The following is a 15,485-nucleotide window of genomic DNA, read 5'->3' on the forward strand; positions in this document are numbered from 1 at the left end:
TCTTTGTTACTTCTTCAAAAAACTCAATCAAGTTTGTGAGACATGAATTCCCACGCACAAAGCCATGTTGACTATCCCATATCAGTCCTTGCCTTTCCAAATACATGTACATCCTGTCCCTCAGGTTTCGCTCCAACAACTTGCCCACCACCAAGGTCAGATACACCGGTCTATAGTTCTCTGGCTTGTCTTTACCGCCCTTCTTAAACAGTGGCACCACGTTTGCCAACCTCCAGTCTTCCGGCACCTCACCCTTCCTGGAGTTAACCCATGTATGTGACTCTATCTGAGACTTTCCTCCCTTCCTATAACCGCCATCCATCACAAACTGTTGCTGTTGCAAATTCCTCATCGCTTCTATCTGTCTCTCCAACCGATGCACTCGATCTGATAAGATTCGCATCTAACAGCATTTATGGCAGATATAATCCGCAGTAACCCTTAAACTCTCTTTAAACTCCCACATCTGACAAAAAGTACGTATCACTGCAAAGGCCATTTATGCTCCTTCACAATCTACAGACCCAGAAAATAACACTGTCTTATTCCTCTATAAACACTGCCTCAGGTTAACTTAATAGCTATGGCTTATATTTTAAGTTTAATCAAGAGACTTATCTCCAAAAACATATAATCAAGACAGAATCCACTATACTCACTAATGCAGCCTTTCTCTTGGACAGACTTAAAACAACAATTAACTTATCTGATTCTGTGCTGTGAACTTCGCCCAACAGTTCCTCCAAGATTAGTTGTGAAATTCATTGTTTGTTCATTTTCGCAGATGCGCTTCGATGTCCAGCGATACATGAATTCAAACAGCAAAGGCAGTAACTGTGCAGGTTTTTTTTCTCTCTCTCTCTCTCTCCTGCACTGTCCTCACCATGTGCTTCCTTTGTCTGCTCCTCTCCCTTTTAAACTGCTGTTGTTTTGACTTTTTTTTTCCAAAGTTCCAAAACAATGCAACAGCATCTAAAACAGTAATTGCTGCTCTAGAATTCTAGGAAATCACCTCTAACACCTAAAATACCTCAAACAAAAGGAGCAGCTCTTATAGCCAGAAATTTTTCCCATCCTCCATCTTGGATTACCCAGCGTGGAAAGTTCTTTACGCAGAGGGTGGTGGGTGCCTGGAACGCATTGCCAGCAAAAGTGGTAGAGGTGGGCACAATAGCGTCATTTAAGATGTGTTGAGACAGATACATAAATAGGCAGGGAGCAGTGGGATGCAGACCCTTAAAGAAAATAGGCAACAGGTTTAGATAGAGGATCTGCATTGGTGTAGGCTTGGAGGGTGGAAGGGCCCGTTCCTGTGTTGTAATTTTTTTTTTGTTTTTTTGTTCTTTGAAATTCCACACACTTTCCTAAGACAGCCTGAGCAAGTGACTTAGTCTAGCAAGCCATTCAGTTCAAGGGGAATTATGGATGGGTGCTATATGCTGGTCTTGATAGCGACATACAGACCCCATGAAAGAATGACAAAATGCCAACTGAGCTGGGATCTGCTGGGTTTGGTGAGGAGCTACGTGTGTCTCAGTTCCAGCTCCCCCTCTGTTGTATCTGGGATATCATCTGAATTAATTTTCAGACTAGTATGTTACATGCCACCACCATTTCTTTTAACAAAGAGGTTTATATCATGTCAGAAACCATACTTTCTTTTCATAGAAATTAAGATACCGAAGGCATTGCCTTTGTGAGGTATTTTATCACGTCTGCATAACTTGCAAAACATTTTACAACCAACACAAAATGTTTGGTCTCATTTCATAGTGTTTCATCCATAGACCTGAATAATGACTCAACTACTTAAAAGCCTGTGTAGTGTGTTTGGAAGCATATAGTAACAGTGGACTTCCCACCCACTTAACTGAACAATTGAATTCAATACTTCACTGCCATACTCCTCGGTTTGTAAGATATCTTCCTTATCAAACCTTCTATATAACCTCCAACATAACCTTCAACAGTGTGGCAAGGTGTTGTTCCTACAATCTATCAGACTGGATGATACTGAACCTTTCATTTGAGGGAGGGACCATTTACTGAGGCAAAATGTTTGGAAAATGATACAGTTCCACTTTTCTAGGTCTTTGTCCTTTTTAAATTAGTCTGTACCAAGAATGGAGGGATAGATCCTGAGGGGCTGGCTCTGACACTGCAGTAATGCTCCTGTTATGTCTGACAGCCATCATCTGATGAACTGCCATCATCACAAAGAAAAGCATGAGGTTGGATTTGGGGAGGTGGGGGATTGAAAAAGATAAGAAATTAAGATACTGAAGGCATTGCCTTTGTGCAGTATTTTATCATGTCTGCATAAGTTGCAAAACATTTTACAACCAACACAAAATGTTTGGTCTCATTTCAGCTGTGTAGCAATGATAACATTCTTGCTTCTAAATCAGAAAATAATGGGCATATGACCCCATTCCAAATACTTAAGATTATAAACGAGGCTAACATTTCAGTGCAGCTAAGTCAGGATCCATTGTTGGTGATAGTGTTTTTCAGGTAAAATATTAAGCTAAGGATCTCACTTTTTTCTGAGGTAAATGAAGATGCATGGTGCTACAAGTGTCGTCTTTCATACCTTGGCCAATGGCTGTCTCTCAACTAACATGACTGAGTCAGATTTTCTGGACATTTGCCTCTTTACTCTCTATGTGACCGTACCATGACAAATTGATCACTGCGATTTTCAACATTACACCATGGACTATACTTAAAAGTGTTGACTGACTTTATTAAAAATGCTATATGAATGCAAGATTTTTCCATTTCCTTTTCATTGTGGTTATGCAGGCAAACATAGCATCCAGTATTTGAGAGGTAGTGAGTCTATGTTAGAATTATACCTAATCCTTGCCAAGACCCTATCCTAATACCCAGCAAGGCAAAATTTAAGGTGGAAAAACAGTGCACCCTTTTATGCAGCAAACGTTTGACTTCTTTAAAATGAATGGATTGACTAATAGAGTAGTTAAAACAGATGGACAACTTCAGTTTGTAATGCATGTACCAACACAATTCAATTGTGGGGCGGCACGGTGGCTCAGTGGTTAGCACTGCTGCCTCACAGTGCCAGGGACCTGGGTTCAATTCCCGCCTCGGGCAACTGCAACTGTCTGTGTGGAGTTTGCACAATCTCCCCGTGTCTGCGTGGGTTTCCTCCCACAATCCAAAGATGTGCAGATTAGGTGAATTGGCTGTGCTAAATTGCGCATAGTGTTAGGTGCATTAGTCAGGGGTAAACGTAGGGGGATGGGTTGCTCTTCAGAGGGTTGGTATGGACTTGTTGGGCCGAAGGGCCTGTTTCCACACTGTAGGGAATCTATCCTAAATCTAATTAGGACAATTTTCCTCACTGATTTCTTCTTCCCAAGCAGTCATTACAAAAGCGTTCACAGGTCCAGGCGTCATGAGGTAGTCTACTGTAGGTGGTGCTACTATCCCCTGAGCTGGAGAAGAAACCTTGTGTATGAATAATCACTGACTGTTCAAATAATCTGCTGCTGCTATTTGAGGGCGGCACAATAAGTCAGGCTGTGTTGCTAAGCAAGTTGTGGCATAATTTTAAGCTTATTTTTAGCCCTGTTCCGCTAAAGCCATGAGGAGAGCATGTAAATTAGCATGTGCAAATGACACGAATAATCTTTCATTTGTATTTGAAATTTAAACCTGAGTTTTATTCTTGACCAGTTTTTCTTCATTTAGATGTGAATGACATAGCACAGCAGTTACCAGTCTGATAAATATGGGAAAGGTCTGAGTAAAAGAAACTTCAATGTCTTGCACATTATAGCCAACATAGTGGTTTAATTACCAAAAAGAATTGCTTGCTTTCTAATTAATAACTTCTAGTAGAGTTGAATTATTCTATCAAAGATTTAAAGAAGTAATATAGAAAATATGCAGTTGCAGCCCACGCCAAGCATTTATGATTTACATAGATACAAAGTGTCTTTTCAAGCACTGGATTTTAGACAATAATTGCAAAGAATGCTAATTAGTATTAGATTAGTTTGGATATCCAACACTAATTTTAAATAACCTTTGCTTGAGCATTGATGACAAGGCCAGTGGATTGTTACATTATGAGGAACTAATCCTTCAAGCATATTGACAAGTTACTTCAGTGGTTAGTTATGTTGTTTTTATAATTGAGTTGTAATTGAATTATCATTTGACGGGGACATTTCTAAAGTAATACTTTTAGGTGTTTTGTTCACTTGCAATAGGTAATATTAGCAGGAATAAAAGGCAGGTTTAGAAAACTCTCAAAGTGTAATGACAAAGATTGGTGAGCTACATGCACAAATGGCTAAGGAGAAATATGATGTCATTGCAAGAACAAAGACATGGCTTGAAATATTGAGGACTGGTTGCTTAATATGCGAGGGCATAATGTGTTCAGAAATTATAGGGAGCAGAAAAAGATGGTTTTGCCAACTGATTAGGGAAGGCATTGTATTGTTGGAAAAAGAAGATGTCCTTTACAGTGCAAGGAGACAGGAGAATCGATGTTTCGGGCATAAGCCCTTCTTCAGGAATTTTTTAAGGGAACAGGAGAATCGACGTTTTGGGCATAAGCCCTTCTGCAGTCTCACTTTCTCCTAGTGCAAGGAGACAACCCACTTAGAGTTGAGAAACAAAAAGGGTCTCCTCAACTGCACATATGCAGTAGGGAGAGCAACAGAGAAAATCACAGAGATGTGCAAGAATAATTGAATAATTTCAATGAATCCAAATGTCAATTTGTGATAATTGTAAAGTAAAGGGAAATTATGCAGAAGAGTTTCTGAAATTCTTTCAGGAGACTTTCCTTGATCAATTTGTTTTCAGTCCAACTACTAGGAGGAATTAATGAATATGGTGTGGGAGAATGAGATGGAGCTTGTGGATGAAGCAAGGACTGAGACAAATACAACACTTTTGAGAGAGGAAGAGAGTATCACTGACAGAGTGAGAACATTACAATAAAATTACAATCAGCATACAATGATTCAATGAATGAGCTTGAACATTGAGGTGATGTGATAGGGTTGATGGCAATGAGACTTTGGAAGAAAGAGGATTAGCTCACGATACGATGTTGAAGTAAACAAAAGCACTAGAATGACGGACGGGTACTTGGTAGAGGGCTATAGAATGCACAGGAAGGTTCTGAGGGCTGTATATTTTCCACTGCTCCCAGTTCAAATGCACCACGTAACTATTAGTAGCTCCTTTCTCCATCTGATTGCCTTCCATTGTGAAGGAAAGGTGAGAAGAGAGAGAAACTGAAAAAGGCAAAGACATGGTGAAATGTCTCATGCTGTGTAAGTTGGGACTTCTGATTTAAGTGGCTGGTTTGGAATGTCTGCAATTCTCAAGCCCTGCTGGAAATCCAAGGTTAAAAATTAATAGAACAAAGTGTTAAATTTAATCATAATTCTCATTGTATATTACCAGATCCAAAATAGCTTGATTTCTGGATCCACAACATATTGTTCTAGAAAACTATCCTGAATGTCCTTTATGACTTCTTCGTTGCAATACTGCCAATTTGATTTTCTCATTCGATATGAAGATTAAATTCACCATTATAAATGCACTTTATTTTTTACAATGTTCTCATTATCTTTTGATTTATTCTCTGTCCTACACGGTCACAATTGTAAGGGGCCTATGGATTATTTTCATTTATTTCTTACCTTCACCCCATATAGATTCTACATCATCCAGTCCAACATCATTTCTTGCTAATGTACAAACTCTAGCTTGTACTAACAAGCCACCCCATCACCCTTTCCTCTCCATCCTTCTGAAAGGTCATGTACCCCTGAATGATCAATTACCAGCTTTGATCTCCTCATGTCTCTGTAATGGCTGTAAGGACAAAGTCATTAGCCTCTATTTGTTGCATTAATGTATTTATTTTATTCTGAATACCGCGCACATTCAAGTAATGGGCCATTAATTTTGTTTTACTGCCTTATCTTGCCCACCGCCCCCTGCATCTGTCACTATTTGCTTTTATTCCCGCTTGTGTATGCTGGCTCTTCCTGTTCCCTTTGGGTATCATTATTACAATAGTTGCCCTGCAATAGTAACAGTAGAGTGGGGTATTTTGCCAGTCTATGAGGTTGTAGATTGTGTTGGAATAAAATTACTCTGCTGCTGATGGCTCGCAATGTCTCATGGATGCTCAGTCTTGAGCCTGTTTTACCAAACCCCCACAAAATATATCAAGAAGATAGCCCAGACCCTAGCCTTCATCTTATTTAAAGGCAAGTGTAAGGTGCTGTGTTCCAGATGTGATTCGATTGGTTAAGCTAATAGGCTTGAAGCAAAACTCACTTTATTCGTACACTACAGTTAAAATACAAATGAGAAAGAAAATAATTGGCATAACGTTAACTCTACCAAAATGCTTAGCAACTTAATATGTGATTTATCTACTACTCATCAACAGTTCCAACGCAGCAGCATCCCATAAACACACCCTTGGCAAAGGCAAATACAGAAAAAAAAACAGACTTGCCTCACTTGCTACCTGCTCCACTCCAGGAGAAGGAGCACCGACAGAATGAATCTAGCAGTGGAGGGAGAATGCAAGTTTTTTGCAGCAGCAACAGAGAGAGGTGTATCTAGCAGCTTCAACTCCAAAACCCCAGTTTTAATAACTGAAAGCAAACAAAAAACTGGGTCTGTGTGCACCTAACTCCACATGTTCATGCTTCTTTTGCCATTTACACTTCTTTGCATGGGATAGACACCTTGACACCAGGGTCCTTCAAGAGAAACAGGACAGAAAAAAATCTCTCTGAAAGGCACATATCATCACAAGTCACTAGATTTGTTCAATGACTATTGTATGTGATGTTCAGCATGGAGGAGTACTGATTCATCAGGTGATCGAAGTTAGTGGGCAGTACATGGTAATCAGCAGGAGGTTTCCTTGCCCATTTTGACCTTATGCTATGAGATGTCATTTGTCCAGAGTCAATGTTGAGCACTCCCAAAACTCCCTACTGACTGTATACTTTGTGCTGCCACTGCTGGGTTTGTCCTGCTGATAATTAACCCGAACCCCAACCCTACTACAAGTGGGATACTCAGTCATTACTAAGAAACAAAGTATTTTTGCAATGTCATGGAGCTTTAATCTGATATCATTTGCAAGTCTTGCACAAATTGATCAAGTGTTTCTAATTTGCACAAAACCAGTAATCCAAATTGTACCCTTGTCTTCAGAAGTTTTTCTTTTTCTGACTAAGTAATATCCGACATGAGTCAGGGCAATTAGGCATCATTTTAGAATGTAATTGTAAAAAATCATTACATTAAATAGTTTCCTTCATACATTTAAAAGTAGTAACCTGGTTTTGATGTATTAAAGTAATTGAACAATTGGTTTATCATAATTGTTAATCAGGTTGCCTGGTAAATCATGTACTACCCTGATTTTAAATAACTGGAGATAACCTTATAAAATTATGCAGAACTCATCAATAATTATGTTTTATTCAGTTGTCAGATCATTAATAAATTTTAATAAAAACAATGTTTTAAACTTGCATAATAGCCTTTCAGCTATTTTGAACTATTCACAAATGGATCCAGTTAGCTGAGACTCAATGGTGATTATTTCAATCTGAGGATGTGGACAATTTTCTATGTGGAGCCTCTAAAGAACTTGTTTAGACTAACCTGAACGATCACTGAAACCAGACTGCACTGGTTTAACCAGTTTTGTGTGATATGCTTTATTTGGTGAAATTTCCAGGCCATTAGGACAAATTTTGCTCACTATTCCTTAACAAGCGTTAATTGGTTTCTGATCTGTTAGATTAAGTAGCTGGATAATCACAAAATGTATGCTTCAGAGATATAACATTAAAAGGTCATGAAATGGAGCTGTTTAAAATAACAGCTCATATAATGCCGCTGTGTAGATATCATGTGACAGTAAGGCCACCAAAAGATGCAAGATACACACACACACTAATGGTGTTTTTATTTGTGGAATTCCTGGATTTTTTTCTCTGCTTGGGAGATGTATTGCTGTTATTGCACATTTGCTCTTTAACTCGCCATTGGTCTGGTTGCAGATATGGGTATTCTGATGAGCTCAGCTTATGTGTCCATATGTTAAAGAAAGCTTTTGGAAAGCATGTATCCCATCTTGGCTTGACCAATGAACGTGACTAAAAAGATTATCACCTGTTTCAATCATAACACACACCTCAAACCAAGGCACAGGCAGCCCTGCCTTTAGCTCTGAAGCTCTCTGTCACCTCAACATTATCTGTTATGAGCTTTTTTAATAAATGATATTAGCAACATCTAGTAATCTGCTGCACTCTAGTACTAGGGAGCTCATTGCGCAAGGAAAAATATAAGATGCTTCCCAAATTGTGTGCCCCCCAACCTTGGTGCAAGGTGCCATTTGCTGCATACACATTGCAGTGAATTTGTATTTTTCCGATGAATTAATCTGGAATATTTAACAACTGGCTTGTACCTCAATATAAAACTACAGTAAAATTGTCTTGTGACCACAAATCACACTGTATTTTTCCCCAGCAGATCTTTAACAATAGTATTCTTAATGAATTGCACAATAATCTATATGCTAATTATCATATTAACTATGATACTTAATATCATAGTGAATAAATAGTTTTATCCCTTGTTATTTCCACAATGTATTGCTCCAGGAAGCACCACTTCCAGACAACCTTTGCTGATCTGATTGCTCTGCAATGAAAAGCAACCAATTTTGACATCTGAATGCCAAATAGGATGCCAAGTTAAAAGTTACAAGGGTCATCTTCTGGACATGGCTTATCACTCCATTTCAGAACCCACCTTCAGCTGCACAACAGCAGTACAATGAGTTTAAGCTGCCTTCCCAGCAACATTTTGGAGCAGAAAATCAACAACCCAATGTGCACTTTCACAACCTGATCTTTCTGGGGGAAACACGTAATACAAGCTTGAATGTGTATCTTGCTTTGTGATTTCCTAACATGATTTGTAACTTTGTCATCATGAGGCACCAATCTTTAGCATAACCTGGAATCTATCAAGTACATGAGGAAAAGCGAGAGCAGGAGGAAGAGGGGGAGACAGAGAAGCAGCAGTCACTGGGACCCCTGCCTCCCAGAGGCCAACTCATCAAGGAACACCTCAACTCAGTAATCCTCTCCATTCCCCATTTCCCAGCAATCACAAAGTGAATATCTTGTAGCCATTAGTGAATTGACAACAAAAGGACTGTGCTCTTTATTTAATCAGCTATTTGCTGAGATGTATGGCTCAAATTGTACAAGCACCAAAAGCCATATGAGTCTTTTGAGGTTAATTGATCTGCAATCTTCTTCCCGACCTCTCCGCCCCCACCCCCTCTCCGGCCTATCACCCTCACCTTAACCTCCTTCCACCTATCGCATTCCCAACGCCCCTCCCCCAAGTCCCTCCTCCCTACCTTTTATCTTAGCCTGCTTGGCACACTTTCCTCATTCCTGAAGAAGAGCTTATGCCCGAAACGTGGATTCTCCTGCTCCTTGGATGCTGCCTGACCTGCTGCGCTTTTCCAGCAACACATTTTTCAGCTCTGATACAGTGTAATGTTAACATGAATGAAATGCAATCAACAGGTCAGAAAGATGCTCTACCTATCATGCCATTCAGCAATATTGTATACGTGTTTAAGTGATTTTTTTTTATAGGCCAAGTATAGAGCAAATTCAACCATCCTGGGTTTACCAAGTGAAAACAAATCATGTACCTTTAGATGGGCAGAACAACCTTGAATGTGCCAATAGCAGCAACCTCAACCAATTTAATATGATCAGCCAGCTCATAACATGGCTCATTGATGCCTGATAGAAGCAAAGTACATTCACTCACAGGGACCTGTTCTCTGCAAACAAAAGGGATACGTTCAAGCCTTTTGTCTTTTTACCAGAGAGCTCAGAGTGCCTTAACTTTTCTGTTGCTTTGTCCAGAGAAACATTTCAGTTAATCAGACTCAGCTTACCAGCAATCAACACTTTTCCTCCCATAAAATATATCACGGTGACCATTTGAAATTCAGCATTCTGTTGTTTGCCTTCATGGGTACATGATGCAAAGCTCCAACAGCAAGTCTCTCTTTTCAGTTCTGGAATTTTTCAAATAACTACTAACTACTCTGGATTTCTGTGTTTCCTTTTAACCTCCGTTCTTGAATAATGGTGTTACATTTGCTAACTTCCAATCCTTTGGGTCCATTATAGAGTGTAGGGAATTGCATAAAATCAGAATTGCCATATCTGTTAACTTTGCAGCTACCCATTTTAGAATGTTAGGATGAAAGCCATCAGGTCCTCAGGTTTTGGTGGATTTTAATTCTATATATTCCTCCAATATTTGTTCTCTGCTGACGCTAATTGCTTAAGTTCTGTGTTCCTTTCAGACTCTTAATTACACTTTATTTCTGCTGTGTAATTTCTGTCTTTTACTGTGAAGACAGACACAAAATATTTGTTCAATATCTCTGCAGTTTCCTAATTCTCCATGATTTTGTTTTCCTCTGGCCCTAAGAGACCAATGTTTCCTTCAGCTACTCTCCCTTTTATATACTTGTAAATGCTGTTAATAACCTGTTTTATATTGCTGTCTATATTACTTTCATTCTATATGTTGTGTATATCTCTAGTCTTTATAGAGCCCACTTTTAAAATATGCTGTGTGTGTATAATGTTGTGAATCTGTCTGCCAGTTAGTTGCTAACTGCACTCATGAAAATCAGTTGATTTGCTTAAAATCTGCTTCATAAACATTTACTGTTTTAAATATACGAACTATTGGAGTTAATCAATCCCTACTTAATGATTATTAAGCCATTATATTAAGCATAATATGAAGTGCAGCAACATTGCTCTGCTGAGGCCTATCATGTTTGAACAGTTAGCAAGCAAATTCATTTACAGATTAAACTCATAGTTGACAGTCTTAAATGGTGCCAAGTTCCATGAGACAATCCCTAATGTATTTGTTTGTTATAGTGTCAAAAATGCTGAAATCACAACATGTTGGTCAGCAGGTAAGCCCCCATCAACAAGCCCATTTAACTCACTTCATAAAGGCAAATGGTCACAGTATGTGCTGCAATGCTTGCAAGGAAGGGAAGGCCCAAGGCATATTGTTGAAATGTCTACAAAATTCTGCAGTTTAAATTGGGGTAACAGCAGACTACCTAGCAGAGTTTAAAATATTTAAATAACATTCAGACCTATTTCTGCATTTGGGTGTGTCTGATACAAAAAAAGCAAGCCATTAAGATTTTCATCGTAATTGGGACACAAAAATAGGTGGAAAGACAAGTTGTGAGAGGGATATAAATATTTTACAGAGAGATGTTTATAGGTCAAGTAAGTGGGCAAGAAGTTGACAAATGGCCTATAATGTGGGAAAATGTGAAGTTATTTATTTGGAAAGGAAAACAAAATAACAGTATTATTTCAATGGAGTGAAACTACAGAAAGCTGCAACACAAAGAGACTTGGGGATACATGTGCACAAAACACAGAGCATCAACATATAGATGCATCAGGTAATCAGGAAGGCTAATGGAATGTTGGAGAAAGTGAGGACTGCAGATGCTGGAGACCAGAGTTGAAAAGTGTGGTGCTGAAAAAGCGCAGCAGGACAGGCAGCATCTGAGGAGCAGGAGAATCGATGTTTCGGGCATAAGCCCTTCTAATGGAATGTTGGCCCTTATTTCAAGAGAATTGAGATATAGCAGTAGGGCAGTCTTTCTGTGACTGTACAAAGTGCTGGTGAAATCACATCTGGAGTATTGTGAGTAGTTTTGGTCCCCTTATTTAAGAAAAAATATCATTTAATTGGAGGCGATTCAAAGAAGGTTCATGAGGAAGATCCCTGATATGGAGCGACTGTGTTACAAGCAAAGGTTAGATAAGTTGTGACTGTATTCTTTGGAGTTTAGAAGAATAAGAGGTGATCTAATTGAAACATTTAGGATTCTTTCATGGCTGACAGTGTTAAGCTCAGAATTTATTTTCCTTCTTGGGAGCAGAAGCTGTGTTCTCAGAATAGAGAAGCACCGATTTAAGATTGAGATAGGGAGGAATTTCTTCCCTCAGAGGTTCATGAATGTTTGGAACTCTTTGCCACAGAGAGCTGTAGAGGCAGAGTCCTTGTGTATATTTAAGGTTGAGATGCATAGATTCTTGGTCAATAGGGGAATCAGGGGTTATGGAGAAAGGGCAGGAAAGTGGATGAGAGGAATGTTGGGGCTAAACACCCTATTTCTGTATCTATTTCTTATTGTCCTATGGTCTAAACCTCAGCTGCTTGGACCCTAGTGCACACAAGTCCAATTTACGCATCATGTTTTTGCTTTCTGACCTACATTGAACCGAGTTGGCAACACCTTTTAAAATTATCATCTTGGTTTTCAAATCCCTTCATATCTTCGCTCTCCTTATCTTTTGCAAGCTTTCTCCAGCTCTGTAACCTTTTAAGATCTATGCACTCCTCCAATCCTGGCTTCTTACTCATTGCTGCTTTCATCAATCCATCATTGTTGGTATTGTCTTCAGCTGTCTCGACCTAGGCATTATAATTATAGCCCTGAATATCTTTTATTCTCCATCTCTCTCTCTCTCTCTCTCTCACTCACTCACTCCTCCTTAAAGAGATCCCTAAAAGTAAACCCCTTTGATATTTTTACTCACCCTATCAAAGATTCTGTTTAAGTTGCTCAACGATAAATTTTGCTTGATATTGCCACTGTGAACTGTTTGGTATAGTTGATGGCAATAATGGTGCTATTTAAATGCAAGTTATTGCTGATGAAATTGTTACCTAAGACTTATATATACTGTAGCTTAAAATAAACTATCTCCTTTCCTTTTAAATTCTAGGTTCAAAATCCCAGACCTCTTTGCGGCACAGTGGTGCAAGATTTGAAGGGAAGGATGAAAAAAGAAAAGAAAAAATAGGGAATGCCGTTGATTCACAGAATCCAGAAGAAGTCCTAGCGGAGGAGTTCCTCTCCGTTGATAACCCAGACGCTTTGGAAAAAGCAGCGATCAGGTTAGCAATTACATGTGAAAAACAATGAAACATTCCGTGAACTTTGGTTTATTGAGTTTTCTTTCACTGCTTTTGGCTACTAAATTGGTAGAAATTATTTAGGTTTAAATTTTCTTCAGCTTCAAAAGGCTCAAACACTCCATGAACAAATAAGTACCTGAGGAACAAAAACAGAAGTTGCTGGAAAAGCTCAACAGGTCTGACAGCATTTGTGAAAAGGAATCAGAGTTAAATTTCTGATTTCTAACTCTGACTTCTCTTCATGGATGCTGCCAGACCTGCTGAGCTTTTCAAGCAATTTCTGTTTTTGTTTCTGATTTACAGTATGTGCAGTTCTTTCAGTTCTTGTTAAATATTTGAGGTGCCCTTTGTCTTTGGATGCAGAGGTATTTGGCAACTCGTGCCATGTTACCATGTGTGGGTTTCATGATGACTTTCAACAAAACTTCAATTCTATGATTTTGAGAGAATCTTTTGGCATGATTAAGGAATTGGTTGGGAGGTAGGACACAAGAAATTGAGAAAGCAGGTATGTACCCCAATTGTGATGATTAATTTTTTTCTTGTCATTTGTTGAGAAGCCCTTTGCTTACCTTTGAGGTTTGTTCTTTGAGGCGAAGATGATCATGTTCATCATGCAGATATTTGGCACGGTTCTGGTGGCTGCCTTGCTGACTGTTAGAAGGATTTCAGAAAATAGGAGAGGATCCTGCAGTCCTTTTGAGTTTTGAAAGGCTTGTTGGCACAGTATTTCCTCTTCTGAGTTTTCACTCTGTTTCTGATGGGCGTTTACATTTGAAGCAAGCCACAGCATTTATTTTTGGTTTCCGAAAAGACAGTGATTCTGGGCAAACTTCTTCCAAGATTCGACATCAAACCTGCGAAGTGAAGCCCATAGAGCGTCCTTCTGAAGCTGCGTTTGATTGGCATGAAGTCATACCCCAAAGTGAAGCACTACATAGAAAATTTGTTCTGCTGTGTAGGCATCTGGCTCAATGACCATCCCAACTCAGTTTTGACTTTTGCAATTTGGTGTGAACTCTTGGCATAATAGACAAAGTCTTTTCCCTGGCGTGGGGGAGTCCAGAACTAGAGGGCATAGGTTTAGGGTGAGAGGGGAAAGATATAAAAGAGACCTGCAGGGCAACTTTTTCACGCAGAGGGTGGAATGAGCTGCCAGAGGATGTGGTGGAGGCTGGTACAATTGCAACATTTAAGAGGCATTTGGATGGGTATATGAATAGGAAGGTTTGGAGGGATATGGGCCAGGTGCTGGCAGGTGGGACTAGATTGGGTTGGGATATCTGGTCGGCATGGACGGGTTGGACTGTAGGGTCCATGCTGTACGTCTCTATGACTCTATGACTATGTCACTCCAGGTGAGCATCTCAGTGTCTTGTCATTTTGTCCTGTCAGTGAGAAGCTTATGGAGGCAGCTGAAAAAGAGAATTGTTGAACCTCTTGGCATGAGGCTGATACACATCTAAGTCTCACATATGGAGAGCAGAATGGGCAGGATTGTTCCTCTGTAGACATTCACTTTAGCAGACAAACTTCATTCACAGGGTCAAGACCAAAACCTGTCAACGGCTGCATGTGCCTTATAATCAATATAGACAATATGAGAGAATGTGCTGCTGAGAAAGTGAACTTATCCGTGTTGACAGGTTCTGGTCAAGGGGAGATCATACCTGAAAGATCTATTAGTATTCTTTGAGAGGACAATGAGCAAGTTAGACAACGGAGAGCCAGTGGATGTGATCTATTTGGATTTTCATTAGGCCTTTGACAAGGTGCCACACAGGAAGCTGCTAAATAAGGTAACAGCCCATGGTGTTAAGTGAAAGGTATTAACATGGATAGTGGATTGGCTGACTGGCAGAAGACAAAGAGTGGGGCTAAAGGGGTCTTTTTCAGGATGACAGCCAGTGATAAGTGGAGTTTCGCAACTATTCAGATTATACGTTAATGATCTGGATGAAAGAACTGAGGGCATTGTTGCTAAGTTTGTAGGTGACACAAAGGTAAGTGAAGGGACAGAGAGTGTGAGGAAGTGGGGAGGCTGCAGAAGGACTTGGATAGACTAGGAGAGTGGGCAAAGATGAGACAGATGGAACACAATGTGGGAAGGTGTGAGGTTATGCACTTTGGTCAGAAGAGTAGACTTGTGGACTATTTCCTAAGCAGGGAAAGGCTTTGGAAATCTGAAACGCAAAGTGACTTAGATGTGCTAGTTTTGGATTCTCTTAAGGTTAACATGCAAGTTCAGTTGGAAGTTAAGAAGGCAAATGCAATGTTAACATTCATTTCAAGAGGACTAGGATATAAGACCAGAGATGCACCATTAATACTGTATAAGGGTCTGGTCAGATCACATTTGGAATATTGTG

At 39.6% G+C, this 15,485-nt stretch overlaps 1 protein-coding gene across 7 annotated transcripts in view; it reads left to right on the forward strand.

Moving 5' to 3' along the window:
- Nucleotides 1-15,485, forward strand: part of LOC122549286 (calcium/calmodulin-dependent 3',5'-cyclic nucleotide phosphodiesterase 1A-like) — a 650,398-nt gene that overhangs the window by 80,746 nt on the left and 554,167 nt on the right. For all 7 annotated transcript variants that reach the window (XR_006311479.1, XR_006311480.1, XM_043688810.1 and 4 more), the window contains exon 3: nt 12,924-13,095. Coding sequence is in view for 5 of the 7 variants with exons in the window: in XM_043688810.1 (XP_043544745.1) it covers nt 12,924-13,095 (172 nt within the window). In the remaining 2 variants the exon portion in view is untranslated. The remainder of the gene's footprint in view (nt 1-12,923; nt 13,096-15,485) is intronic.

Source organism: Chiloscyllium plagiosum, chromosome 4 (assembly GCF_004010195.1).
Source record: "Chiloscyllium plagiosum isolate BGI_BamShark_2017 chromosome 4, ASM401019v2, whole genome shotgun sequence".
Classification (NCBI taxonomy): Eukaryota; Metazoa; Chordata; class Chondrichthyes; order Orectolobiformes; family Hemiscylliidae; genus Chiloscyllium; species Chiloscyllium plagiosum.